The 26925-nt window shown below is 37.1% G+C and overlaps 2 protein-coding genes across 3 annotated transcripts; one reads left to right on the top strand and one right to left on the bottom strand.

Moving 5' to 3' along the window:
* Positions 1 to 1015: 1015 nt before the first annotated feature.
* LOC101738425 (uncharacterized) lies at positions 1016 to 26920 on the bottom strand. Of its 2 annotated transcripts, XM_021347724.3 has the most exons (10): positions 26393 to 26920; positions 25585 to 25737; positions 15278 to 16063; positions 15086 to 15197; positions 14392 to 14531; positions 8248 to 8391; positions 7571 to 7823; positions 6791 to 6957; positions 5763 to 5773; positions 5463 to 5592 (listed from the first exon to the last, which is right to left on the bottom strand). In XM_021347724.3, the coding sequence occupies exons 1-9, from the start codon at positions 26543 to 26545 to the stop codon at positions 5768 to 5770; spliced, it is 1914 nt and encodes a 637-aa protein (XP_021203399.1). In that variant the 5' UTR covers positions 26546 to 26920; the 3' UTR covers positions 5463 to 5592; positions 5763 to 5767. The 2 variants fall into 2 exon arrangements, with proteins under 2 accessions (XP_012546211.1, XP_021203399.1); XM_012690757.4 differs by lacking the exon at positions 5763 to 5773 and having other exon boundaries at positions 1016 to 5592.
* Positions 16057 to 25557, top strand: LOC101737707 (phospholipase A2 inhibitor beta). Its single transcript, XM_004921874.5, has 8 exons — positions 16057 to 16272; positions 16348 to 16519; positions 17719 to 17901; positions 20172 to 20395; positions 20597 to 20795; positions 21147 to 21325; positions 23580 to 23749; positions 25177 to 25557. Exons 1-8 carry the CDS (start codon positions 16258 to 16260, stop codon positions 25454 to 25456), a joined length of 1422 nt encoding a protein of 473 aa, XP_004921931.1. The 5' UTR covers positions 16057 to 16257; the 3' UTR covers positions 25457 to 25557.
* Positions 26921 to 26925: the final 5 nt, after the last annotated feature.

Here is a 26925-nt window from a genome sequence, read left to right as displayed (position 1 = left end):
TTTTAATTATCACATCAATCGGTAAATCAGACTTAGAACGAATAAATACAACATGTAACATAATTAACGCACACCCTGAAAGTAATTTGTTCAGAATCGGAATCTGGATCGATTTTGATTGTTTTTTATGTACCAATTTTTTTTTCTAAAATTTAGTTAAAACTAAGTAAATTACAGTCACCTACACAGCTAGCTAAACAGTTCATAGAAACGAAAATGGAACGTAAGTCAGGGTATTAAGACTTTTTAAAATGAAATATCTAATTAGTAAAAAAAAAAATTATTTAATTAAAGAAATCTGATACTTATTTCAAGGCTAATAGTCTATTACAAAATAAAATACCTACGCACACAATACCAACAGCGACCGCCGGCACACAGCAACACTCTACAATACATAAAAGAAAGCCACGTACTACAAAAATAATTACTATCCCTTTCTTTCGTCGGCTTAATATTCTTACAATAGACGGCAGGCTAATCCCGATGTTCGCGGCGACGCGGTTGCGTCGGCGGTGATCAAAGAAAAATCTAAACAACGAAGTCAACAAAATATTTTTGACGCCTCTCGACTTTTTTTGTGGGGGCGAATTAAATCGCTAGTTTATAACACACAGACAATAAGTGCCGAAGAACTAAAGAATAAGATAATAACCGCATTTGAAAAAGTGAAAAGTGACATTGCAGTATTATCTAACATAAAACAACAAATACGAAAACGGTCATTAAAGTGCATTGAGCAAGGGGCGCGGCGAGTAGGTACATGTCTGTGTGTGCGTGCGCAGCGGAGTGTGAATCGGTGACCATTTTATTTCCACGAAATGGGAATAACTAATTTCACAAATAATCAATGTTAGCGCACATATAAATAATATTTGGTGTATGCATAGCGTTTATACTATTAAAGTCTAATTGGGGTGTTTGAGGGTGTGCGTTAAATATGTTACATGTTGTATATATGAATTTTAGGGATAAAGTTCAGGTAAATAAATTGAAAAGGAAAAAAATGACGAAATAGCTGCTATAATTTATTTGTAAAAAAATATTCTACTCACTACATAGCCAATATATCAGTTAAAACTTTAATAATTTAAGTATCCATCCCTGCGTAAGTCACATTATTTATCATCTATACAACAATATCTAGTGTTTCTTCTTTTCTTTTTTTTTTCACAATGAGTATTACCGTCACGTATTCTCAACTCACAATACAATCTCAAAACGGATAATTTATGCTGAAACTTACTTTAAAAATACGTAGAGTTATAATGACAACAACAACGAATGGTCCATTAAGCTTTCTATATATTGGAAAATATTGCTTTAATACGACATACAATACGTCTTTCAAGGGAACTTATTATTATATGCAATAGAGGTAAATCTGTCTACGTTTAAATTTTAATTGAGTTTTTTTTTTTTAAAGTTACCCTGAACGACCGAACTCACAACATTAAGTAAGTACAGAGCAATATACAATATGGAGTAAATGGTAACGGTTTGTATTTACACAATGATAATATTAACGAATACATTATAAATAGGGGTAAACTACACTATTATTGGTCATACCAGCACGTCCGTGTTAAAAATAGAAAAAAACAGTTTGGTCTCAGATCATTATTTTATTTTAAACATTGGCAATACTGATCAATATTGACGAGATGATAACAAATACAGAAAATACTAAATATCATTTTTAAAGAATTCTAACAATCATCAAACATAGACATATTGCTGTTAATAATCCTGCCAAATATAAGCTAACAATTATGCCGCGGCGCCAATAATTGTATTGTTTACCCTGTGCATATAAATATTTTATACAGTGATAATTTAATGCGTTGTGAGTCCATTCATTCAGTACATCTATCATATAATTGACACTATATAACTATATTCAGAATAATTTTCTTTAAATTGCATACAATACTCGTCACCACCTTATCACAATGTTTATTGCTTTTCGGATACACACACTAACATTACAAACAAAATATCATATCACATTTTAATTAAAATACTTTTTTTTTTTAATAATCAATTTTCGAATTATGGATCGAATGAAAACGTATGACGATGCACGTTGAAACAAGAAGACGCGAAGAGTTAGTGTGTCAGTCTTTAGAGATTCGAAAGTATAAGAGAAACGATTCCACAACAACACGAATGGAATATAAGTAGTTTTTTTTTGTTTGTTTGTTTGTTATTCCAGCATAAATTATAATACAAAATACAAAAAAAAAAATACAAATACATTTTAAAGAATTGGTACTGCGTCTATACGTGTACGCACCGACAAAACATAAGACAAACACATGCATTAGTTAAATCGTAAGCGCACACAACACAACCAGAGCGGGTTAGTATTTATATTGCGCAACGTTGTCTACATTGTCGCGACGCAATGAACATTGTTCAATTCTTAAAAAAAAAAACGACGACTTAAACTATAATATAATAAATAACCGAATTGGAAGTTCGTTAAAACATAACGTTCTTGTTTCATCAATAAAATCATATCGAACAGAATTAAATTGGCAGTTAGGTTTCCGTTGCCGAAAAACACGCACACACACAGGAATCGAATTCGGACGTTCACATTACGACTACGAACATAAAAATAAAAATAATAATAATAATGTAATCCTAAGAAAAAAAATATACAAAGAATTTTAATATTATAGAAAAAAATAATACTGTATTATATTTTACTGCGAGCAGCAATGTAAGAGATGACGTTTAATAACTGTTGGTTGCGTTGGTTTGAGACATTCGTTCCGTGAATTTTCAACTGCGTCGACAAGGAAATATTATTATCGATATTCAATATCGATATTTAAATTTAACGATTATTGTAATGATTCAAGAGAATTTAACGGATACAGGGTGTACGGGGTGCAACAAAGGTACTGTTCTCCAAAACTTAAACAATAATACCTGTCTCACTTAAACGGAAAACTACATACGTAAATTAGCATCTTTTGTTAATTTACACAGATCATATTTCACGAGCCCGTATCGAGACGAGCACGTCTAACGGCGGCTGTCTGCACCGCGATTTTTTTGTACGTGTTACATTGCGTGCCGTGAAAACTAAATTTCGGTCGCAATTTCTAGTGTACATAGTCCTGTCAGATCAAAACTAGAAATTTCGAGAATGTTATCAACACACCCTGTACAAAAAAAAAAAAACATTACACAAACGAAATAATCCACGCAGTGAAACACGGCTAATCACAATCAACTTATACATGAGTATTTATAGGAAAGTACTGAATAATACTATAAGTAAGAAACTAATGTAACTTAAATGTGAATAAAAACTGGCGCGAATTTCAAAATCATTTCAAAATAATATCATAATTGAGAGAGCTATGTAAAGCGTAATAGAGAGCGCGTTCTACATTCAAACGAGGAAAGACTACGTAAATTTTATTGTCAAAATTATATATATAAAAAAATAATAATAAGACACCGACAATAATAAATAATCTCAATTTTTAAAGCTTTAAACTACGATAAGCTTCGACTTGTAAACGGAAAAAAGCTAAAGGGGAAACGCACGAGTCGAGATAGTTACACCGGCGGCGTAGCGACCGAGTAATTTCTAGCTAAGTATCACAAAGTCTCATAGACTTTATTGTTTTTTACTGGCCCGTGGGGTTTTCGACATTAATACAACTAACACTAAATTAAGTAGAGACGTAAAGGACGGTGACAAAATGAACTCACAGCTACACGTAGAAGGAACCGGGGCTAAACACGAAGCGTTCGAAGTGCGAACGTTGAAACCACGTAAATGCGTACGACTGTGTGCTTAGTGCGAGTTTTTTAACGTACTCGATAGCGTAAAAGTTAACTTAAATTCGTATGCAGTTAGTACAGCGCCCCTAGCGGTAAACGTATGTAAAAGTTCGAACTCCATACAAATTTGAGTTAACTTTTACGCTATCGAGAACGTTAAAAAACTCGCACTGAGCACGCTGACCGCGATGAGGTGAATCAGGGTGAGGAAACGGTCGAAGCGAGAGACCTTAAAATGCCCAATCATCGAACCGCTCATAAGAAACAACGACACTTGTATCATATTCGTTGGGCACCTAAATATTATTCGCACAACATCATTCCCGCACAATATAATAATAATAATAATGCCATAATTCCGTTAACCTTTCGAAATATAAAAATATTGATAAATTTATACAAAATAACGAACTGGAAAACACGCTACGTTACAAAATATAAATTTCAATGAGTTTATATTTTATTATAGTAGTAGGTTTCATATACATATCATGTAATACCTATATAAAACACACTGGAGATACAATAATGAATACCTAACATATTAAGTAGAGACGAAAAGTGTTCTTTTAATCACAATTCAAACGGCTCGTGCACACAGTGTAAATAAAATAGATAGAACTGTCACATTTTTTGTATATACCGCTTCACGGCACACCTCGTCATAATAACTAAAAAAATACTTTGTGAGAAATACAAAAAAAAAAAACAAATAAAAAAAATACTTAAACCGTAAATACTGACCGAAACGGGAAATAAATTAGGTAGCTATAATTTAAATGAAATACCGTTACGTTTTAGATCTATGTAAGAAAAAACATTTACAAATAAAATTCTTAATCTAAAATGAATACTCGCTTCCTGCAGTAGGTAACCGTGAATATATCTACACCAAGAGAGCATTATAAGGCAAGGTTTACACCTACGAGATTTTTATGTACGACAGAACTGGCAAATGAATTTATGCGCATTCCGATTCAATCGTATTCCACGTCGTACGGTTCCGAGGCAAAACTTAAATTAAAAAAAAAAAAAAACTTTTTTTTTTTGCTCCAATCTCAAATGAATTACCGTAAGCTATCATTAAAAAGTTTGTTAATAAATCCTACACTACAAAACGTAGTACTAATTAAACGACATAATAAATTGTACACAACACTTTCATTATTGCTTTTCGAATTTTTATAATCCTAAGCTAATAACTAGCTAAAGACTAATAAGATATAGGTACGAAAAATATAGGACAAGCTTAGGTGCTTGTCTAATACGAACATCACGCGAGTGAACACTGCAGCTGCCGTCGGTCGCATATCACAGGGCGGCCCAGACGGGACGGGCCGACGTATCCGTGTGCATGGCAAGAACTACCAGCTCCCACTGAAGGCATCGAAGCTTCGTCGATTATGTCTATTTTAAACACTGGCCTGTCTATCACTAATTGATTCTATGGAAATGCGGCTACGAACGTTTCGTCGCGAGACTGTTTTATAAAAACCGTTCTATTAAAAGGTCTTAAACGACAACATCAATAATAACGGTTCCGTATCGATTTTTAAAAAACATTCCCACGAGAACGTTCACTTTAATGTCTACTCAAGGCATTTTCGATCGAAATGCAATAGCTTTAGGGTTCAATTTTAGGATATTTGTAGCTTAGTATTATTTTTTTGTGTACGTTTCCTTGTATCACAGTGGGAGCGGTCAGTGCGTCTCCTCAGCGGCGGGCACGTGACTCGCGACTAAGTTCAACGGCGCCTCGTCGTATTCCTGAGCATTCGTGCCAACCTGAATAAAAAACAAAACAAAAAAATATATAACGTAACACACAAAATTCGAAATCTCTATTTTTGAATTAAAACAACTGAATATAATCGAATGGAAGACTACGAAACTGAAATCTAAGCGGAGACAAAACACGAAATTCGCATGCAATTAGTGTGTATTATGAAACTTACTGCACTCAATCCTGGCGCGAGACAAGAATGGGGAGAGAGAAGGCAGGAGGGTTATTAATTAGACGATACAGAACACGGATAGAGCTAAGCTGGATGATACACGGTATTATTACCACACATTTAGTTATAGAATGAAACAAATTTGTCCAGGGGCAAACTGGGCGAGTTCACGCGAAATTACACCGCACGTAGTCTTGCAATAAGGAACATTTTCGTTCGCATATACGAAAAAACACAGTTTCCAAATTCAATCAATCCATGTGGTGCACGTTTTAAATAACTTTCGAACATTAAGATCTTGACGAGCGGCGTGCAGTGATGTCTATGGGCCGATACCCACTTCACACCTTTTTGAAATGCCATAATAAATAATAATTTATTAAAGTTAAATAAAACAACAAATAAAGGGCGAGTGCATTCCTTACAAGTGACGTGTGCATTAGATTGTTTTTGAAGTACCTATAAAGGATGCGCGAACGGTTTTATGTACACAAAGTGAGCGCCATCGCTAATCAAACTAATGAAACACTCAAGTTATTTTATTTTTGCAACAAAGTGGAATATACGTATGTACTTAAATGTAACATTTGGATCGTTTCATTCATTCATTCTGTCCGAGTACGGTATGCAGTGCGTCCGCAGCAGTTATTGTCCACATTATTTCTACTCTGAAGCGATTTCGGTTTAGAAGTCAGAAAAGCATTTTTTCCTTTTTTTTCCTACCTTAGCTGAGAGCCTCGAGAGGCTATTTCAGCGTAACCTTAACTAGTAGGTGAGCTCACGGGGCTCAAACCTGACTACGTTGCTAACACGAACCCTAGCAAGAGGCGTGCCTCGCAGAATCTACCCCCGGATCGGAAACGCGACCCACTGAGAAGATCCGGCGAGAAACTCAGTAGGCTGTGTCTGAGGGTAGCCATTTTTCTTATCTTAAGTGATCTCTAAGTGAGATCTTCAGTGTAGTGCAGAAAACGTGCGGTATAATGCGGCGTCAGGGGGTAGGGGGCTTGGGGGGAGGGACGCGGTACCTGATGTCGGTGGGGGCGCGTGGTGTGCGCGTGCAGCGCGGCCAGCAAGTGCGGCTGTAGCTGTCGGCGCAGCGCGGCCAGCACCGCCTCCTCCGTGCCCTCCGCGCCCGCCGCACCCCCCTCCGATACCTCGGGGTTCGTCATCGCACTACCGCTGCGGCGAGACTCTGAATAACACAACATTACATATTTATTTATTAGATTAACATAACAATCTATAAAAATCATATAAAATAATATCAATACTTTACTGGTGGTAGGACCTCTTGTGAGTCCGCGCGGGTAGGTACCACCACCCTGCTACTATTTCTGTCGTGAAGCAGTAATGCGTTTCGGTTTGAAGGGTGGAGCAGCCGTTGTAACTATACTTGAGACCTTAGAACTTGTATCTCAAGGTGGGTGGCGCATTTACGTTGTGGACGTCTATGGGCTCCAGTAACCACTTAACACCAGGTGGGCTGTGAGCTCGTCCACCCATCTAAGCAATAAAAAAAAAACTTGGTCATATCGAGGACTGAAAAGTTTAAGCGACATTTCACTTACTACGCAATCCTTATCTTTGTAATTCAAAGTGCGTTTTATTTAGTATTAATTAGCAACAACAGTTCGATGTTTTTTAATTGAACTTCTTTTTAGTTTCTCTTTAAAGTTTTTTTTTAATGATATTTTTTCCAAAATTTAAACTTTGAATGACTGTCCTGTAAAGTTAAAAAAATTTCGCTTAAACCAATTAGCCTCTCGAACCCTCGATATATAAGTCTTGTATTGTGTGGCACGTACTGTTCCTGCTATGTTTGGAGTCGTGTCGCGGACGGCGGCGGCGCGTGTGTATAGTGTCGCGCCGCATGGCGGTGGGCCGCGGCACGCCGTGCAGCTTGTAGTACAGCCCGCACGCGTTGCACACCATCTCGCCGCGCGTGTCCCGCCGCCAGATCGTGGTCGTGTGCGTGCCGCAGTTGCTGCACGACAACTCCACGCGAGCGGAGCCGCGGTTACCGCCCCCAACCCCGCTCCCCACCTCCGTCCCCTCTTGCTGCACAGTAAAAAGACATATGCATCATAGAAATATCCCTCTACCTTCAATGAATCGCATTTTAAGTTCAACCACAGGATGTTCTGCACTATCTGTCCTCTGTTTATCAAATTCGTTTCTTTTGGGTTATAATGAGAAAACAATATACGCTTTGTTTTAAACACAGTAAGTATCACCTCATACTACGCACTTGCAGCTACAGGGTCATTGTATATTTTGGAGTACGATAAACTAATTTTAAACATTTAAGTGAAGTTTTCTTTAAAGAAATTATAGTGAGTAATCATTATTACTCATGAAACGAAAATCGTAAAACGTTTCATTAAAAGAAATTATTACTCATTGTCCTCCTAGCAGAGTAATACTTCACTACCGATATATCCGTATTAATCTAATTAGTGTGAATGGATTGGTGTGTCCTTACATTATCTGAAGCAGCCTGTTGCCAAGTAGAGTTGTTGGTTGAGGGGTCTTGCGTCACTGGTTGCGCACGCGCGGGAAAACTTTGTTTCCTTCGCGCCGTTCCCGCTACGTTTGAGCCACGGCCTGACGCTGGCCATTCCCCGTTCTAGTTGAATTTAATAAAGAAAATACTACAATCATATTTTAAAAAAAGGAAAAACAAAATTGATGTTATTTAAGAATAAAAACAAAATGATTATGGTTGTGAGTATTCAAAAAAATAAAAATATAGTTTTCAATTGCATCGATATCATACATGCCCACAGCTCGTCGGTGTAATTCCGTTGGAATTCCATACCCGATTCTGTAGACCGAATGGTACATAGTCGACGTCGCCCAAAACACGTCATTACGGATCCTCCCGATCCATTAACGGTGCTTTTAGGTACCACAAGCACCGGTCACCGTCCTCGTCGAATCCGTCGCTTGCAACGAAGGGCTCGACGAGCGAATCAACCGATAGACACAGCCCACTGAGATTCTCGCCGATCTTCTCAGTGGGTCGGGTTTCCGATCCGGTGGTAGATTCTGCGAAGCACTGCTCTTGCTAGGGCCAGTGTTAGCAACACTCCGGTTTGAGCCCCGCGAGCTCACCTACATGTTAGGGCGAGGCTGAAATAGCCTCTCAAAGCTATCAGCATATGTAGGAAAAAAAAGTTGGAATGATGACTGGCAAACACTTCAAACAGAAATGCACGCAATACCGTCTTTACCATAAGGGCACACGGGGCCCGTGCCCAGGGCCCCCATTCTCAGGGCCCCCGAAAGACCGACCATTTCTTTCACACGTTTATTCTCAAAACATTTTTGTCGGTCACATTACACATATATAATAATAATTTAATGCATATACTATGCCTATAATAGAAGATTTTGCTCAACAGAAATCCCGAAAGAAACCGTTATCGAAATCGTAAGCAAAAAACCAGCAGCATTCTAATATCATTAATGACATACTGTATTTGATTACTTATAATAAATTCATATTCCGAAAAAAAATGTTACGCTACTACTTAGTAGCACATATTAGATTACAAAAATACAATTTAACTTTAGCAGAGTTTCAACTATTGAATTACAAGTGCATTATTGACTTGATCATTTGTTATCTTATCTTTGATCAGACGACGAACAGGTGTGTTTGTACTGTATACTGTACTATATACTGTTTGTACAAGGCACATAGCGCGCACAGTGATTAACCTAATTGAGATTGATATTAAAAATAAACACACGATAACATATATCTGTTCATCACGTTAATATTACGGCATTTTGCACGCCTTATTGAAGACACGCAAAAAATTATAAATCCGGAATTATTATACGAATTGCTAACATTCAACAATATAACGAAAGATTCCATAACCGATTCCCCATTTATGGCTGTGAACTGTCTCACTTTTCTTCACTGGTGGTATGACCTCTTGTGAGTTCGCACGGGTAGGTACCACCGCGCCGCCTATTTCTGCCGTGAAGCAGTAATAATGCGTTTCGGTTTGAAGAGTGGGGCAGCCGTTGTAACTATACTGAGACCTTAGAACCTATATCTCAAGGTGGGTGGCGCATTTACATTGTAGACGTCTATAGGCTCCAGTAACCACTTAACACCAGGTGGGCTGTGAGTTCTTCCACCCATCTAAGCAATAAAAAATAAATAAAAAATGCCCTATTATTGTTAAGTTCAAAACCAAATAAACGGTATCGCGAACAATCAAAATAACTTAGAAGTAACAGTGTCGAGTAAAAAAGTTTCCTCGCGCGCACATTAAGCAAACATCGCGCGGGCAAGCCTCAAGGAAAACTTTGTTTACCTCCGAGATTAACATAAAGACGTTCGAGTGAGACTATAAACGAGCCTAATTTATTTCGTTACGCTGTCCTATAAACGAGGGCTGCACGTGTCGCTCAGTGCGCTGGTGGCTGCAACACCGGTCGTGTGTATAGTACAACTGTCGGGGGATCACGAGTTACGAGTCTTCGCGCGTCAACAGATGGACCGGTACGCCCGCGTTAGTATTTACATTACTCACTAGCATACTAGATCACCGCGACGCGTGCGATATCGTAAAATCTGTTTTTACATGTAAATCATTCGCACTCCATCTCTGTATAGATGTAATTTTCAGTGTACGATTCATAGATGTAAGCGTGTAGACGTCGGGTGCATTCGTATCTAGCGATGCAACGGTGTTCGAATCCCGCAGGCGGGTACCAATTTTTCTAATGAAATACGTACTTAACAAATGTTCACGATTGACGATTGACGGTGAAGAAATAACATCGTGTAGTAAAAATCAAACCCGCAAAATTATAATTTGCGTAATTACTGGTGGTAGAACCTCTTGTGAATCCGCATGGGGTCCTACTACCTTTACCTTGTCCTACAATAAAAATTAAACCTGAAAAAATTATAGTTTGTCTAGTAGTGGCGGCAAGGCGACTTGTGAACCCGCCCGGGTAGGTACCACCACCCTGCCTATTTCTGCCGTGAAGCAGTAATGCGTTTCGGTTTGAAGGGTGGGGCAGCCGTTATAACTATACTGAGATCTTAGAACTTATATTTCAAGGTGGGCGGCGGCATTTACGTTCTAGATGTCTATGAGCTACGGTAACCACTTAACACCAGGTGGGTCGTGAGATCGTCTACCCAACTAAGCTATAAAAAAAATCTATTTCAAAAAGATCCTTAGATAGATAGACCTTAACGTTAATGACTAGTGTTGAATGAAAAAAACAAAAGATATCTAGAATTAAATAATCGTTCGATTCTGAGAATCCGTCAATCGCACGAATTACTCATAAAAGTTATTTACATGTTAATACCAAAACCTATCTATCCACCATCAAAGTAGAATAATAAAAAAACAAAATTACTACTGACGCTATGAGTCATCAAAAACATTTTAATAACATAGTTTTATGAATAACCAATAATTGTCATATTTTCCACGGTCGTAAACGGAAACAGGTTTCTTGATGGTGTAAACAACTTTTCAATATATGATAGTGTGCTTACAAGAGAATTTATTGGTCGAACTTTTTATTTGATAGCTCATAGCTTTTATCCGATACAGTTAAGCGAATGTAACGATCACAAAATTGATAAAGTCTTCATCATATACAAAACTATCATAATGAAACGCTTTTTGCATAAAACTGACGATACGCGATCGAAAGATGGCGGTGTTTTTTTTTTTTTTTTATGGCTTCGATGGGTGGACGAGCTCACAGTCCACCTGGTGTTAAGTGGTTACTGGAGCCCATAGACATCTACAACGTAAATGCGCCACCCACCTTGAAATATAAGTTCGAAAGTCTCAAGTGTAGTTACAACGGCTGCCCCACCCTTCAAACCGAAACGCATTACTGCTTCACGGCAGAAATAGGCAGGGTGGTGGTACCTACCCGCGCGGACTCTCAAGAGGTCCTACCACCAGTAAAAAGGTGAGGAAGATTCTTTCGCGATTAATCTGAGGAAATTTCATGGAATTTATATCCGATAGATATTGCTTGGAAATTTTAGATTACAGTTTGTAGTGTGAACTACCCCTAAAATGCAACAGGAATGCACAGAGAGGTGATAGGTAATCCACATAGTTTGATCGGGGTTGATTAATTAATGTTATTGTTAATAAGGGTGACAATGCTCTTTTTCGCGAATCGTTACGAGCCTAAAGAAATTTGAAGGCATATTGTTTTAATATAGAATATTTTAATTGCGGTCTCTTCATTTGTACAGGTGTGCCGAATGCAGGTCAGTCAGACTTGCTAAATTATCACGATTACTATGTGTACATATTTCGGTATTACGAAATTAACGGCAATAAATGCTACGTAAAATTTCACTCGAAATATCACTTCCGTATTCATTCAACTATTACAATGAAGAATCGTGAATTTTGAAAAAATATTATGTTAAGGGCTTACAGCGAAACAATTTTTTTTTAAATGTAGTTATTAAGAGGAACTCAAGACGTATTCTTCCCATTCGACTAAAATATATCTCTAGACTGTATTTCCTGCAAATTCCTTTCTAAGTAAATAGTAATTTATTAATGTACCTCGCTGTCAATCAATAAGCTGGCCATATATAAAATTATTTTAATTTCTATAATTTTTCCTATACCTAATGAACAAAAGAATTCAATTAAATCATAGTTTACTAAGTCATTTAAATAATGCGAGATCATTACATTTCTTACGGAAAGGTTACCTAATGAACTAATAGCCATATTCGGATATTAAGTAATCGCCATATAATTATTTTCGTGGATATTAAACCTCAATTTCATTGTAAATTAATTACTAATAGTAATATTTGTCTTAATGAAATGATTTTTAGCATACATAAGTTTGTAAATAATGAATTATAAGAAAAATATATATAAAGGAAGTGTGAAAGTAGCCCCGGTTATTGACATATTAAAGAGCGGACGGTTAGCGTGGTATGGACATGTGATGCGTAGAAAGAACATGACTAGGAGATGTATGGAAATGGTAGTGCAAGGTAGAGGGGAAAAGGTCGACAGAAGAAGACATGGATGGAGTGTGTGAATGACTATATGAGAGAGAGATAGGAGTGAGTGTTGAGATGACGGCTGATAGAAGAGAATGGAATAGAAAAAATCGCTGTGCCGACCCCACCTAGTGAGATAAGGTGGATATAGAGAAGAAGAAGAAAAAGAATTAGCGACGATTTTCTTGTCTGTTTCTGAGGTAATAGGTATCGTAATACTTCTTCACTCACGAACGAGTTCCACGATCAGGCATGAATAGCATTACATTGCTACGTACGCAATAAGAGTTAAGCCGCGAACTTTAAAATGTCAGTTATGATTAGTAGCAAAACAAATTGCTTGGCTGGGCGGATTGCTTCCGCTGTCCTGCACATTTCTACTATGGAGCGGTCATACGCTTCAGTTTTAAAGTTTGGATAATAGATATTATACAATAAAATTGAGACTTCTTCATATCTGTGGGCGGGAGTTGGGATTCGCATTGTGTGTAACCATTTAAGCGAACAGTTAGAAAGTCCACTTACTAGTGTTTTTTTATTGCCCTTGTAGGCAGACGAGCATACGGCCCACCTGATGGTGAGTGGTTACCGTTGCCCATGGACTTCAGCAATGCCAGGGGCAGAGCCAAGCCGCTGCCTACCGCTAGTGTAATAGAATTAAAAGAAGTCGACGGTAATCTTGACTTTTTGAGCGCGAACCGTCAAAAATTCGAGTCTCTATTGTAGCGTATAACGTGCGGAGCTATTTGCGCAGTTTGATTATAGGTATTAGGTATCGACCTGTACTGACGTGTGCACTTGGTGCACGTTTGTATAACATTTTAATAAGTCAATAATATTTATAAATAACCATATTATAAAATTGTTTTGTTATGAATTAACATTAATTTTTGTATTTTTTTAAGATAAAGTTTTTTTAGCAAAATTTGTGCAAAATATGCGAAAATAAGCTCAGCACTAAAAGGATTAACTGGCACTACATACTCTTGTGTCTAGGAACGGACTTTTTTTTCTTTCCTACCTAAGCTGATAGCCTTAGAGGGCTATGCCAGCGTAATCGAACCGGTAGGTGAGCTCACGTGGCTCTAACCTGAGGACGTTGCTAACATTAGCCCTAGCAAGAGCAGTGCTTCGCAGAATTTACCATCGGATCGGAAACGCGACCCACTGAGAAGATGCGGTGAGAAATTCAGCGGGCTATGAATGTGGGTTAATTAACTCGTCGAGCCCTTCGTCGCAAGCGACGGGTTCGACGAGGACGGTGATCGGTGCTTGTGGTACCTAAAAGCACCGTTATTGGATTGGGAGGATCCGAAATGACGTGTTTTGGGCGACGAATGACAAATGACCATTTAAAATTGTTTTGCTGTGAATTTTTTATTATTTTTTTAAGTTAAATTTTTTATAAAGTACTTTTCTTCAAAAGTCCTTTAGCGATTTCTACAAAATATGCGGAAGTAAGTTCAGCATCAAAAAGGGTTAATTGGCCGCGTCTCAAGATCAGCGTAAGCATTCACGTTACGTGACGCTTGAGCTAGTCATAGATAAACATAAAATTGTAAACGTGTTTGAAAGCACTGATCGTACCGGCGAAACAGATCCGTTGACCGGCGGCTGCACGGCAGAGGGCGTGGGCGACGTGGACGCCCGCAGCGGGGACACCGTCATACCGAGATGTTTGCTGTTGATCAATCGTCTCAACAGCTGCGTTGCTTCTCCGCTGCGACCTGAACAGAAAAAAAAACATTTTTCATGCGAAAATGTAACACGAAATCAGTAACGATACGTTTAAAAAAAAAACAAAATAAAACCTTAGTCACGACGAAAAGTGACTTTGCAAATTGCAGACAATTTCCGTACATTTAGAAAGTTATTTTAAACCGGTTTTATGCAACACTAACATGACCAAATCACAAATACATTATGCTGACAAAACTTAACTTTTAAATAATTATTAACATTTAGATCAAGTCGTTAAAAATTTAAAAAGTAATCAATTCGGTTAAACTATTGTTAATTTAATTCCTTAATTATATCGTCTTTCTATTGAAGAACTGTCATATTAATAGACTATTTCAGTCGATATTAAACATAGAAGAAACATGAAAAAAGTGCTTAGATTACGTAGCGATGACGACAAAACAGTTCATAAACAAGAGTATTGAAGTTAATTTATAAGTTTACTTTTGTAAAGTGACCAGGCAATGAATAGTTAAAAGATTTCGTCTCGTCGTGCAGTGTTCGTCGATACTTGTAGAAACAATTAATATGATTATTTTACCGTTTTGTCTGTGTAACGCTTGCCAGAGTGATTCTTTGTCTTGTTCGCCGTCGTGCGGGGGTTGGGGGGAGGACTGCGTCGAGCGCGCCGACTGTGTCTCTTCAGGGTCGTCCTGAAACATTTACAGACGATTCATTATTACAAGAACAATGAGAGCATCATTTTTGTTCAGTAAACGAATGATATACTAACCTGCGACATTTGAGATATGTCCATCTGTAATCTGTCAGGGTCTGAACCACTGCTGCTCTGACTGCATTCCTCGTAAACAGAAGCTGTATCCTTGGTTAACTTCATTTTGTTGACAGATTGATCGTAAATATGTTGTTTGTATTCATCCACAAAACTCGTCACCTTATTGTGGGTCATTGTTTTTGGAAAATACGAACGTGACTGGTCGCGATCGGTTTGTTCTGTTTTCTCTGCGATCTCGTTCTTACCGGAGCTGTAATGTGATAAGTCTATCTCTCTGTTCTCCCGATCGTCGAGGCTGCAAGGACTCGTTGCGTTTTGATTAGGGACGTATGCATTGTAGTGATCGTCCGTGTATTCCCTGGTGTACGTGACGTCAGTGACGTTCGTCGCATGCGTTCTGTCGATTACGCCCGTATAATCCGTTTGAAATTTTTGAGATTCTTCGTTTTCCCGCTGCGCTACCTCGACAGCCTTATTTATAATATCGATGACAGCGTTGCAGTGCATCACCTCGCTTGCTCGCTCCGATGGCGGTAAACTTGGCACACTGTTAAAAGTTATACGTGGTTCCTCCTCCGTTTTGACGACATATTTAGATGGATCATAATTTTTTATTTGCAGGAGTGTAACGGCCGCCTGCCGACTCTCTAGATTCTTCATCTCCTCGGTAGAGTCCGGCGAGCCGATTTCGGCATATTTATGTTTCGTCGCGTGTTCGTAATCATTATCGTTCAGTGGTTTGATTATTTCTTCTAATTTGGCTGCAGTTATGCTGAGTATTTCCTTAAACAATAGATACTCGTTTGAACAAACATCATCGTACTGTACTCAAAGATAATATATAAATAAAAACAGCGGCCAATGAGGTGCTCGCTTAGAGCATGTCACCAGTGATATCACTCGCTTTTCACCTGATAAGATAAAATGTACCGAGATCTAAAGTTGTTCTTGCAGTGTGTTGGCTATTGTCGAGGAAAATGTATTTTCCGGCTGTAAGTATAGTGCGTAAAAGTGAGTTTCTTGTCCGTCACAGGTGTTATATAAGTCGCAGTGTTTCTTTGTTACAGGTGTTAACGATAACAATCGTCCTTGTATCATCAAACCGAGCTGGGGCTGACGCGCCTAGTGCCCCTTGCGATATATCCGTAGAAGATACAAGTAACCTTACGCTGAACTGCTCACGACGAGACATCGTTAAGATACCTAATTGGCCGGAACAAATAAACAACATAAGCAAAGGTAACGCTTCAGATTTTTGTGTTTGTATACGTTTTAGTTACTACGGTGCAAGGTTTTCTACTCATTTTTAGAATAACATCGCATGTTTTTGTTACGAGAGTTACTAGATAATTTTTTTGGACATGTTATGACGTCTATAATATGAACATGATTAATTGAGACGTTTATGGCCTAATATGTAAGACGCCCGATTCACTCGTAATCAGTAAGTAAGTAATTCTATACGATTAGCAATTTTTCTAAGTAGTAACAAAACGAAGACGTCTTCGCGATTGATTACTATGATAGTGTAATCAAAACAGGAAAAAAATGTAATTTTGCATGTTTACGTTTAAAATTTAGAGAGTTTTAATGTAAGTGGTAGCAACGTCGTATCTAATTCTGTCACGAAGAAGTTACGCGCTCCAGTTTGAAGGGTGGGAAAACCGTTGATCAATACAATCAATAAAACAATACGAGAATCCGACCTCATGTCTCAAGGTGGGTGGCGGCATTCGCGCTGCCGTATCTATGGGCTCCAGAAACCACTTTATACCAGTTGGGCTGTGACATCGTTCAGTCACTTACATAATTAAAAAAAAAAACAAAAAACCATCGAACGCTTAACCCTTTGACTGCCATGTAGGTCACCGGTGCCCTACGCGGCGCACAGAAGTAATTATATCGATTTCTGTTACTAAGAGTCTGGATATCCCAACTTTACCTTCTTTGGTTTCAATATATGTTTTAGTCTTTTATGGCTCTTAGAAATAGATTTATTCTTAATTTCTTCGGATTCGTCTTTCCCAGAGTCTACTAGATATTCCGGCGCCTTAGTTAAAGGCCTACTACTTACTGGTGGTAGGACCTCTTGTGAGTCCGCACGGGTAGGTACCACCGCCCCGCCTATTTCTGCCGTGAAGCAGTAATGCGTTTCGGTTTGAAGGGTGGGGCAGCCGTTGTGACTATACTGAGACCTTAGAACTATATCTCAAGGTGTGTGGCGCATTTACGTTGTAGATGTCTATGGGCTGCAGTAACCACTTAACACCAGGTGGGCTGTGAGCTCGTCCACACATCTAAGCAATAACAAACAAAAAAAAAATTTTGAAGAGAGAAATCGACATAATTACTTCATTGCGCCGCGTAGGGCACCGGTGGTATAACACGTTGTTAATTAAAACGTAATTCATTCATCTTAGTTTTTTAATAACTTTCAGATGGTCACGTCCTAGTGACGTTTTTCAACAACAGCATTACAAATATAACGCAACTGAGTCCGATACCGGGGAACAGGATCGCGATCAGTTTCAAATCAAATCGCGTTATTGAAATCGAAGATGACGCTTTCAGGAACATCCCGCGATTGGTCTATTTGGATCTCAGCAATAATAAAATTTCAGGTAAGAATGTTTGCCGTGTTGGTCCATATATACAAAGCTTTACATTTAATAGTGATTGTTCTGCATACCAATCAAGCGAGTTTGTTCATTTTTTATTTATTGGTTAAATGGGTGGACGAGCTCACGGTTCACCTGGTCTTATGTGACCGCCAAAGCCCATAGACATCAACAACGTAAATGCTGCCACTCATCTTGAAACACGAGTTCTAACTTCTATGTCTCAGTTTTATAGTACCTACAACGGCTGCTCCACGGCAGAAATAGGCAGGGCGGTGGTACCTACCCGTGCAGACTCACAAGAGGTCCTACCACCAGTATAGATTACAAAAATAAATGTCGCGTATTAAACGAAATGTCGCTTAAAATAAATAGTATTGAAGCCCTCGATGTGCTTAAAGAATCTTGCTTTTTTTTCCTACCTGTTCGCTGGTAGTCTAAAGGTCTAAAAATCTAAAAGGTGAATTCACCGGCTCGACATGGTCCAGATCGACCAGGTCGAGCCCGTGAGGGTCACTGTTAGCAAATTCTCTCCGTCCGGGCGTCGCTACAATAGCCCTTTAGGCTACTAGCAAACAGGTAGGGAAAGAAAAAAAAAACAACAAAAAATTCACAAATGTTGTATGCGATGGCGGCACAACATACAATATTCCATTAGTACAAAGAAGATGACGGACGACGAGTCTGATTAACATGAAATGTTCTATGATTAAATGTCCACAGCCGCAGTAGACTTGAAGATCCGTATAAGGAAACTGTTGAATTACATATAATTACATAATTACAAAGATCGCAAATAACACAGAGACGGAATTAGCTTTCACTTATTTCAAACTACTCTAATATGATTTCGTATGTTGTACACCGACAGTTTTTTTTTTTTTTTTTTAATAATGTACCGGTGAGATTTGAATCAAAGCATGTAACAACACTGTTTAATAACATTAATTGAAATTTAAATTTATTTCTTTTAAAATGTTATTTAAAATACGTATAAATAAAAGTCAAGAATTCGTTCTATTTTAAACTTGATGCCGTACGATGAATAAAATCTTTTAATTTCACGTTTTTTTTTTCACAAAACAAATCACATTTTGAATAAACAACATTAACAATTATCGTCTGTGATTTCCATAGTTTATCTATAAAACTTCTGTTTTATTTTCGACTTTATTACTATACATTCTCTATGATGAAAATAAATGTTAAAACTATTTCGTTCTAACATGTGTGTACATATTTTCTAGAAGATTATTTTGATACGTTATAAATAATGCATGGAGCTCACGGATTGCTTTCGTGACATTCTCAAACCAAAGGCCTAAAATTTTTATTACTCTCTATCATTATAACTGACACACATACCATAAGCGATAATAACTACGATACGCTACTTTTGTTAAAATAAATATAATTTATAGATTTCTATCATTAAAATACTGTAACGGTAAAAGATGTAGAAGATATTATCAATAATTTTCTTTAAAAATATTAAGGTAAAGTACGAAGTTTTACTAAGCTAAAGATTTTTTATCATCAATCGAATTTGAATATTTCATTCAAATATAAAGATTTTTCTTTATTGCTTAGATGGGTGGACGAGCTCACATCCCACAGTGGTGTTAAATGGTTACTGGAGCCCATAGACATATATGACGTTAATGCGCCAACCACCTTGAGACTTTACTGGTGGTAGGACCTCTTGTGAGTCCGCGCGGGTAGGTACCACCGCTCTGCCTATTTCTGCCGTGAAGCAGTAATGCGTTTCGGTTTGAAGGGTGGGGCAGCCGTTGTAACTATACTGAGATCTTAGAACTTATATCTCAAGGTGGGTGGCGCATGTACGTTGTAGATGTCTATGGGCTCCAGTAACCACTTAACACCAGGTGGGCTGTGAGCTCGTCCACCCATCTAAGCATTAAAAAAAAAAGACAAGTTCTAAGGTCTCAAGTATAGTTACATGCATACAAGTTATTGCATGCGTACTGATATGAGCATTCATAAATTTAATTGAAATAAACCTTACATCACATTTCTGTGTCTATACGCCTTCGTACCCAGAAGTACAAAATGTAATAGAGAAACAGAAGTAGATCGTATAAAGCACACAAAAGTAAATACACATAATACTTTGATATTACATGATAATTTTTAAAAAGTATTACTTCGCAGTAAAACTTCTGGTGGTAATAGAGCACTGAATAAAAGTTCTGTACTGAAACCAAAGAAATACAAGATTTGTCTCTAAACGATCCCTAAAACGATCATTTCAGGTCAAGTTCTCAGGAGTGAGATATTCCAAGGACCTTACGAAGATGGGATCTACCGTGAGATTGCTTTGGAGACACTCAATCTTGGTTATAATGAGATCCACTCATTGGACAGATATTTGTTTAAATATACGCCGAACTTAACGAGATTGTACTTAAACAATAACCCTATTGAAATACTTGACCACGTTTCAATACTCGCCATTTCTAGCGCCACGAATCTAGAGGTAAGAATTTTTGTAACAAAAAATTTAGAACAACAACAAAAAAACAGGAAATAGGAAATATTAAGTTAGTGACAGAATGTAAAATATGTAAGATATTTGACCTAGTTGGATCCTCAGAGAAAAACAACCGTTTTTACATCGACCCAGAAACTATTTTCCGTCTATAGACAACTACAGTATGAATTTCTATTTCTATATTAGGTTCTCGACTTGTCCAAAACCGATATCGACAGTATACCATTGGACGCTTTTAGAGGATTGGTAAAATTACAACAGATCGATTTATCGGATAATCATTTTGTAACCGTACCTGAGAGTTTGAGCCTCGTAGGGAGCACCCTCAAATACCTCACGTTCAACAATAATCCCGTTGTGGAACTGAACGACGACAGTTTCGTAGGTAAGCAAGCACAACTCGTTAATACACTGTATTTATAATGACAAGCACATTGGCAAAATTGAACCACGAATACTTTGTTTTTCATTAAACAACAGAACGTAAATAAACCATCATCCAGATAATAATATGGCCTATTACTTGGATCTGATTAGGAATGTATATAAAAAAAATTAAAGATATTGAACAATGGCAGACGAATATAAAGCCCACTTTATAAATAGTCATCATTGCCCTTAAACCTCGGTAGTGCTAGAAGCATAATAAAGAATGAATGATCTTATTTATATTATATTTTTTTAATTATATTATTTCAATATAATATTTATAAAATTGCAAATGCTTCCATTACAGGATTGTCAAATGTGATAGAATTAGAGGTAGGCGAAAACGATTATTTGGACGAAGTTAAACGGGGCACATTCACACCTTTGAAAAGCTTGAAGGTCCTGCATTTATGTCACAATCGCAACTTGCGATATATCAGTCACAATGCTTTTAGGGGACTAAAAGATAAGTGGACCTTGAAGGAGGTGAGTTTAGACAACGTTGTTAAAGGGAAACGGAAAAATCCTTACTGATCTCTTATCGCAGCTTAATTGTTTCATAAAGGTAATCCGACATAAAAAACGAAGGATGATCTGACACGATGAAAAGTAATACCTACGTTTTTATACGAAAATAATAATAATTATATGCATGATGTCGATATTCGGGTTATTTTGTAACTGCCATTCTATTCTAATCCTACAGAAGCATGATTTACGAAGTGTTCTGTTTACAAATATCTGATCATACATCCATGTTACATTTTTATCATCACATCATATACTTTATAAATTTAAGCGGTTTAATTTGGCCCAGATTGCGTGCTTACACGACATTCAGTGAACGAGGTCAGCTGATTCATCATTTTAGCAAGTGTTTTGATAATAATCAGTCAATGATTGCAAAATTTTCTTTATTAGTTTTAATAGAAAGATGATAGCATGATTTCACTGCGCATTTCCAATGTCGATGATAAATTATAGATCTTGTTTTCGAAGGCATTCACTATTGTAATCTTATACTTCCACTTATACGTATTAAAACGATATAATAATATTCACATTTCAAATGACAACGAATAGCACCTTAATTGACCACGAAAACTAAGGTATTCGGAACGTCGGAAATCGTAAATTGTGCAAAATGAGCATGAAATTAAATTTTATTATACTACCATATTAACATTCTATTTCAGTTATTTAATGTTTTTGTTATTTTTTATTTTTTTTTATTGCTTAGATAGTTGGACGAGCTCACAGACCACCTGGTGTTAAGTGGTTACTGGAGCCCATAGACATTTACAACGTAAATGCGCCACCTACTTTGAGATATAAGGTCCCAGTATAGTTACAACGGATGCCCCACCCTTCAAAACGAAACGCATTACTGATTCATGGCAGAAATAGGTAAGGCGGTGGTACCTACCCGTGCGGACTCACAAGATGTCCTACCACCAGTAATTACGCAAATTATAATTTTGCGGGTTTGATTTTTACTACACGATGTTATTCCTTCACCGTGGAAGTTTTTTTTTTTTTTTTTTTTTTTATTGCCCTTGTAGGCAGACGAGCATACGGCCCACCTGATGGTGAGTGGTTACCGTCGCCCATGGACTTCAGCAATGCCAGGGGCAGAGCCAAGCCGCTGCCTACCGCTAAATCAATCGTAAACATTTGTTAAGTACGTATTTCATTAGAAAAATTGGTACTTGCCAGCAGGATTCGAACATTCCTTTCGCTACATACGAATGCACCGAACGTCTTATCCTTTAGGTCACGACGGCTTAAAAAAAGTTGCAAAGGGATGTATCATTACTTTTTTTAATTTATAAGAAAGACTTACAAGAAATAGGATAAATATACTTAACATAAACTGTGCATAGGAAAACTCCGTATTTGATATTTGAAAACTTCTTAAAAATTAATAATATATTATATCTACATACAACATGCACGACGATGGAAATCAGCTCATAAACAAAGCAAACCACATCCGAGTTTCCTATATTATTTTCGATAAAACATAATCAGCCTCCTTGTATTTGGCTTACGTTCAATGTTTAAAATAATTCAATTGAAAAACAGAAAAATTAAATACACTTTTTATGGTCGGAAGAAAATCCCCGACGAATTTGACGAACGAACTAACCCATAAACACAGTCCACTGAGTTTCTCGCCAGATCTTCTCAGTGGGCCCGATTCCGATCCGGTGATAGATCCTGCAAAGCATTGCTCTTTCTAGGGCTAGTGTTACCAAATTCTCTCAGGTTGAGCCCGTGAGCTCACCTACCTGACCGGTCGTAGCTGGAATAGGCTCTTAGGCTCCCAGCGAATAGGTCAGAAAAAGAGCCAGGAGTAAGTTGGCTCAGCACAAGCTAAGAAGCTTAGAACGAACCTAGACGGGTGGTCGTCAGAGTATTGACAGTACATAACCGGAATATCCCGGGCGAATAACCATGTGATTCTGAGAAATACAAACTTTCTGTTATTCTATTTGTGCTCATATTAATGCTAAAGACTTTTTGAGGTTACTCTGTTGCTTTCTAAGCACCTAAAAATAAGACCGAAAGTACTGGTGTCAAAAATGTCAATTATAAGTGCCTTTAACAATTTATTGCCCAGTCCTTTCATATTTATGTTTTAAAATTTCTATGTTGTGCTCTTCAATAGCGGTAGTTACCAAAAATATTATAGATAAAATATGATTGTGTATCTAAAATGTGATTAAAACAATTCCAGGTGTATCTAGATGACAATAATTTAAGTGAGTTGTCTCCTGATCTTATGCCATGGAGCAAACTGGATGTTCTCGGGATGACTGGTAATAGCTGGCTGTGTAATTGTGATCTGGTCAACATTGTTAATAAACAGGGTGCTGGTGATAAGTTCAAGTCTGATGAAGTCCCTTAGTAAGTTCATTAGATGGTTTAATTTTATTTTTAAAACTTTGAGTAATAATCATGTCTAAGAGGCATTCATGTTGGGTAAAGACTCCAGTGATTTCTTTTTTATTAAAATTTTTATGTACGAGTAATTGCTAGGACTATAATAAGATGAGCTGTGTGAGTACTTTATTGAGACCAATATACTCATTATGGGTAGAAGCTTAATTAAATTCATGTCTCAGTTCCAACAATCTTATTATATTAGTCTATTATCTTAGATTACTTTATAATGTTTCACTGATTATCAACAAAGGAAGTAGAAAACTTGAAATACGGAAACGGATTGGCATGGCGAAATCTGCAATGACCCAACTGAGCAAAATTTGGAGAGACCGTAATATTACCCAACGGACTAAAATACATCTGGTCGGCACCCTTGTCTTCTCCATTGATCTGATACAGTGCAGAGACGTGGACACTAAAAGCTGCAGATAGGCAGAGAATCGACGCATTTGAAATGTGTTGCTGGCGACGTATGCTACTATCAATCATGAGATATGGGAAATATGTGACCCCATCGAGCTACTGTTATTAACTATTACCTTTTCACTCTCTGCTGTAGTAACCATATGTATTTAAGTAACAATTACCTTGAGAGCTATGTGTGGGGCACTTCACATGTCACAGTTTGCATCAATGAGTACCACTATCCTATCTATTACTGCTACTAAACTGATTATCGCTATTAAGATTATGATGACTATGGGCTTTAGTAACGTCTTAGCATCAAATGCACTGTGAGGTAGTCTAGCTATCATGTCTATAAAACAAAACTGATATCTGACAACTGCCAACACCAGACAGTCCATTTGTTGATTTTAGAATTAGAAAATATATATATTTCTATACAATTTCAGTCAGTCTAGATTCGGGATTTCCAAGCTATTTTGGGTAAGAGACCCCTATTCCAAATGAACTATAATTCAGATCACCATAGTCAAATTACTTTTAAAATCGTAACTCTAGTTTTATTCTATGGATACAAAATAGTTACGAATTTTAAAACTTTGTGATGATTAACTGCGTATACTTCCAAGAATTTTATCCCCAAAATTTCACAAAATAAATAGATGTAAAATTCAATAAATAAAGATCAAAATACAACAATGATACTTCCTACTAAATTATTAGTCATTTTATAATAATTTGGTAAATGTAAAATAAATTATACAGTATCTTGAAAGTTTCTAATCAGAACTTGCATTAATTGGCAAGGGTCAATTTTTAGACCTTGTCAACCCAAAATATCAGTTATTCATTATGTCGACCCCTAGGAAACTGATATGTATAACTTTGGGAATCCCTTGTCTAGATAGTGCAAAATATATTTTTTTATTTTTCTTTAAAAACTTGTATAATGCTTACAATCTTATGTTTTTATTTTATTTTAGTTGTGCTGCTCCTATGAGATTGAGTGGAGAATACATTACAAATATTACTATCAACTTTTGTCCAATGTTAGACAAGACATTTTCACCTAGGAAGACTTTTAGTTTATCCGATTTGAGGCCAAAACATGTTCTATGGACAATCCTTGCCGTTGCAATGGTAGCTGCGTTTGGCATGATCTTGGGACTTCTTGTTAATGCAATCAAGAAAGTATATAAGACAAGGTTCCAAAGTCAACCAATTCACTATATTAATATTAACTCAGACAGCTCGTTTGCATGACGAGTTGTGGTATTATTATTATTTTATTAAGTTGTTTTATAAGAAAATTTAGAGTGTAAAACATATTATATTACGTGTATTAAATGTTAAAGATTAACAAAGATGAAAATTATTATTATTCCACGTACCTCTTTTGGACCAGATAATGAAAAGGCGTATTGTAAGAACTGCTCCAGTAACCTTTCAGATTTATGTGAGAGTTCTCTAAATGTATGAAATTCATCAAGTTTCTGTGCACAGCTTCCACACACCACTTGTGGCAGCATGTCTTCTGGAGAAACCTACAAAATTATTTTTTCAAAAAAATTGTGACTGCATATTTTAAAATATTATAGTCATTAGAACAGATGATGTGGCCAGTGACCTTTTGCAAACATAATCATAGATGATGAGTCATTGGCAATCTGATAACATTATTTGAAACAACTGTAGTTTCTGCGAGTTATGATGCTAAAATTATAAAAACGTCCCCCTACAGTTTGATTCCCTTAAAATATCAATCTATATTTAGAAAATATTGAATTCTTAAAATAGAAGTCTTCGCTTGAGACAGAATGTATAAAGCATAACATTTATTTGTGAATGCAAGGGGGGAGCAGGCGATTAGCGGTTCCTTGGGCAGGAGAAGCGGGGCGTGCAGACCAGCGCCGCTAAGGTGATCACCGCGCTCCTTTGTTATCAGCGATGTTCATAAACTGATACACACCGCGACCCTCACTTGATCGCATATCATTTCCACGAATGCCATTAGTCATACTGTCGAGCAGTCAACGCGTGGGCTGTAATATGATATCACAATGCGAAAATACCCAACACCCGCGAGAAAGTTAATGGCGCTTATCAGCATCCACAATCTCGTATGCTTACGATTAACTTTCACACGGGAAAACTTCGACTTCCCGACTATTAAATTTGCGAATTATGAAAAATCATTACCATCATTGACAAATCTGTTGTTATCATTTCCCATAGTCGTGATTTATCCTTATCACGATCAAAAATTGGAAGCTTAACATCACTGCAATTATCGCCACAAAATGATAAACAAAGGCGACACACTGAATGGTACTTCGGCGGCAAATTACACATATTTAGAAATTAATATTTCGAAAATAGGTCACGACGTAAGAAAACATTTAGAAACAAATCGTGAAAATTAATTAAAACTAAAAGGTTTTGTTGAAAATTTAACTCAGCATGCGATGATGTAGAATACATTACATCGCGATTGTCAACCAACCAACCAAACGAACGAGCAAGCTAAAGCTACACACACATTGAAAGTCTCTATTGTTTGTCGAAGAACACAACACCATGTTGAGTTCCATTGGTATGTTTTCATTGGCAAGTGATAAAATGATAACACTATCAAAACGACAAAAATCTTAAAATTTCTGTGATAACTAGAGAAAATTAAATAAACTGATGTCACTAAAATATCGTTTTATCCATCGAAAACGAAATAATCT

The sequence above is a fragment of the Bombyx mori genome, chromosome 17 (assembly GCF_030269925.1).
Source record: "Bombyx mori chromosome 17, ASM3026992v2".
Lineage (NCBI taxonomy): Eukaryota > Metazoa > Arthropoda > Insecta > Lepidoptera > Bombycidae > Bombyx > Bombyx mori.
This window is presented reverse-complemented; position numbering and strand designations above follow the sequence as displayed.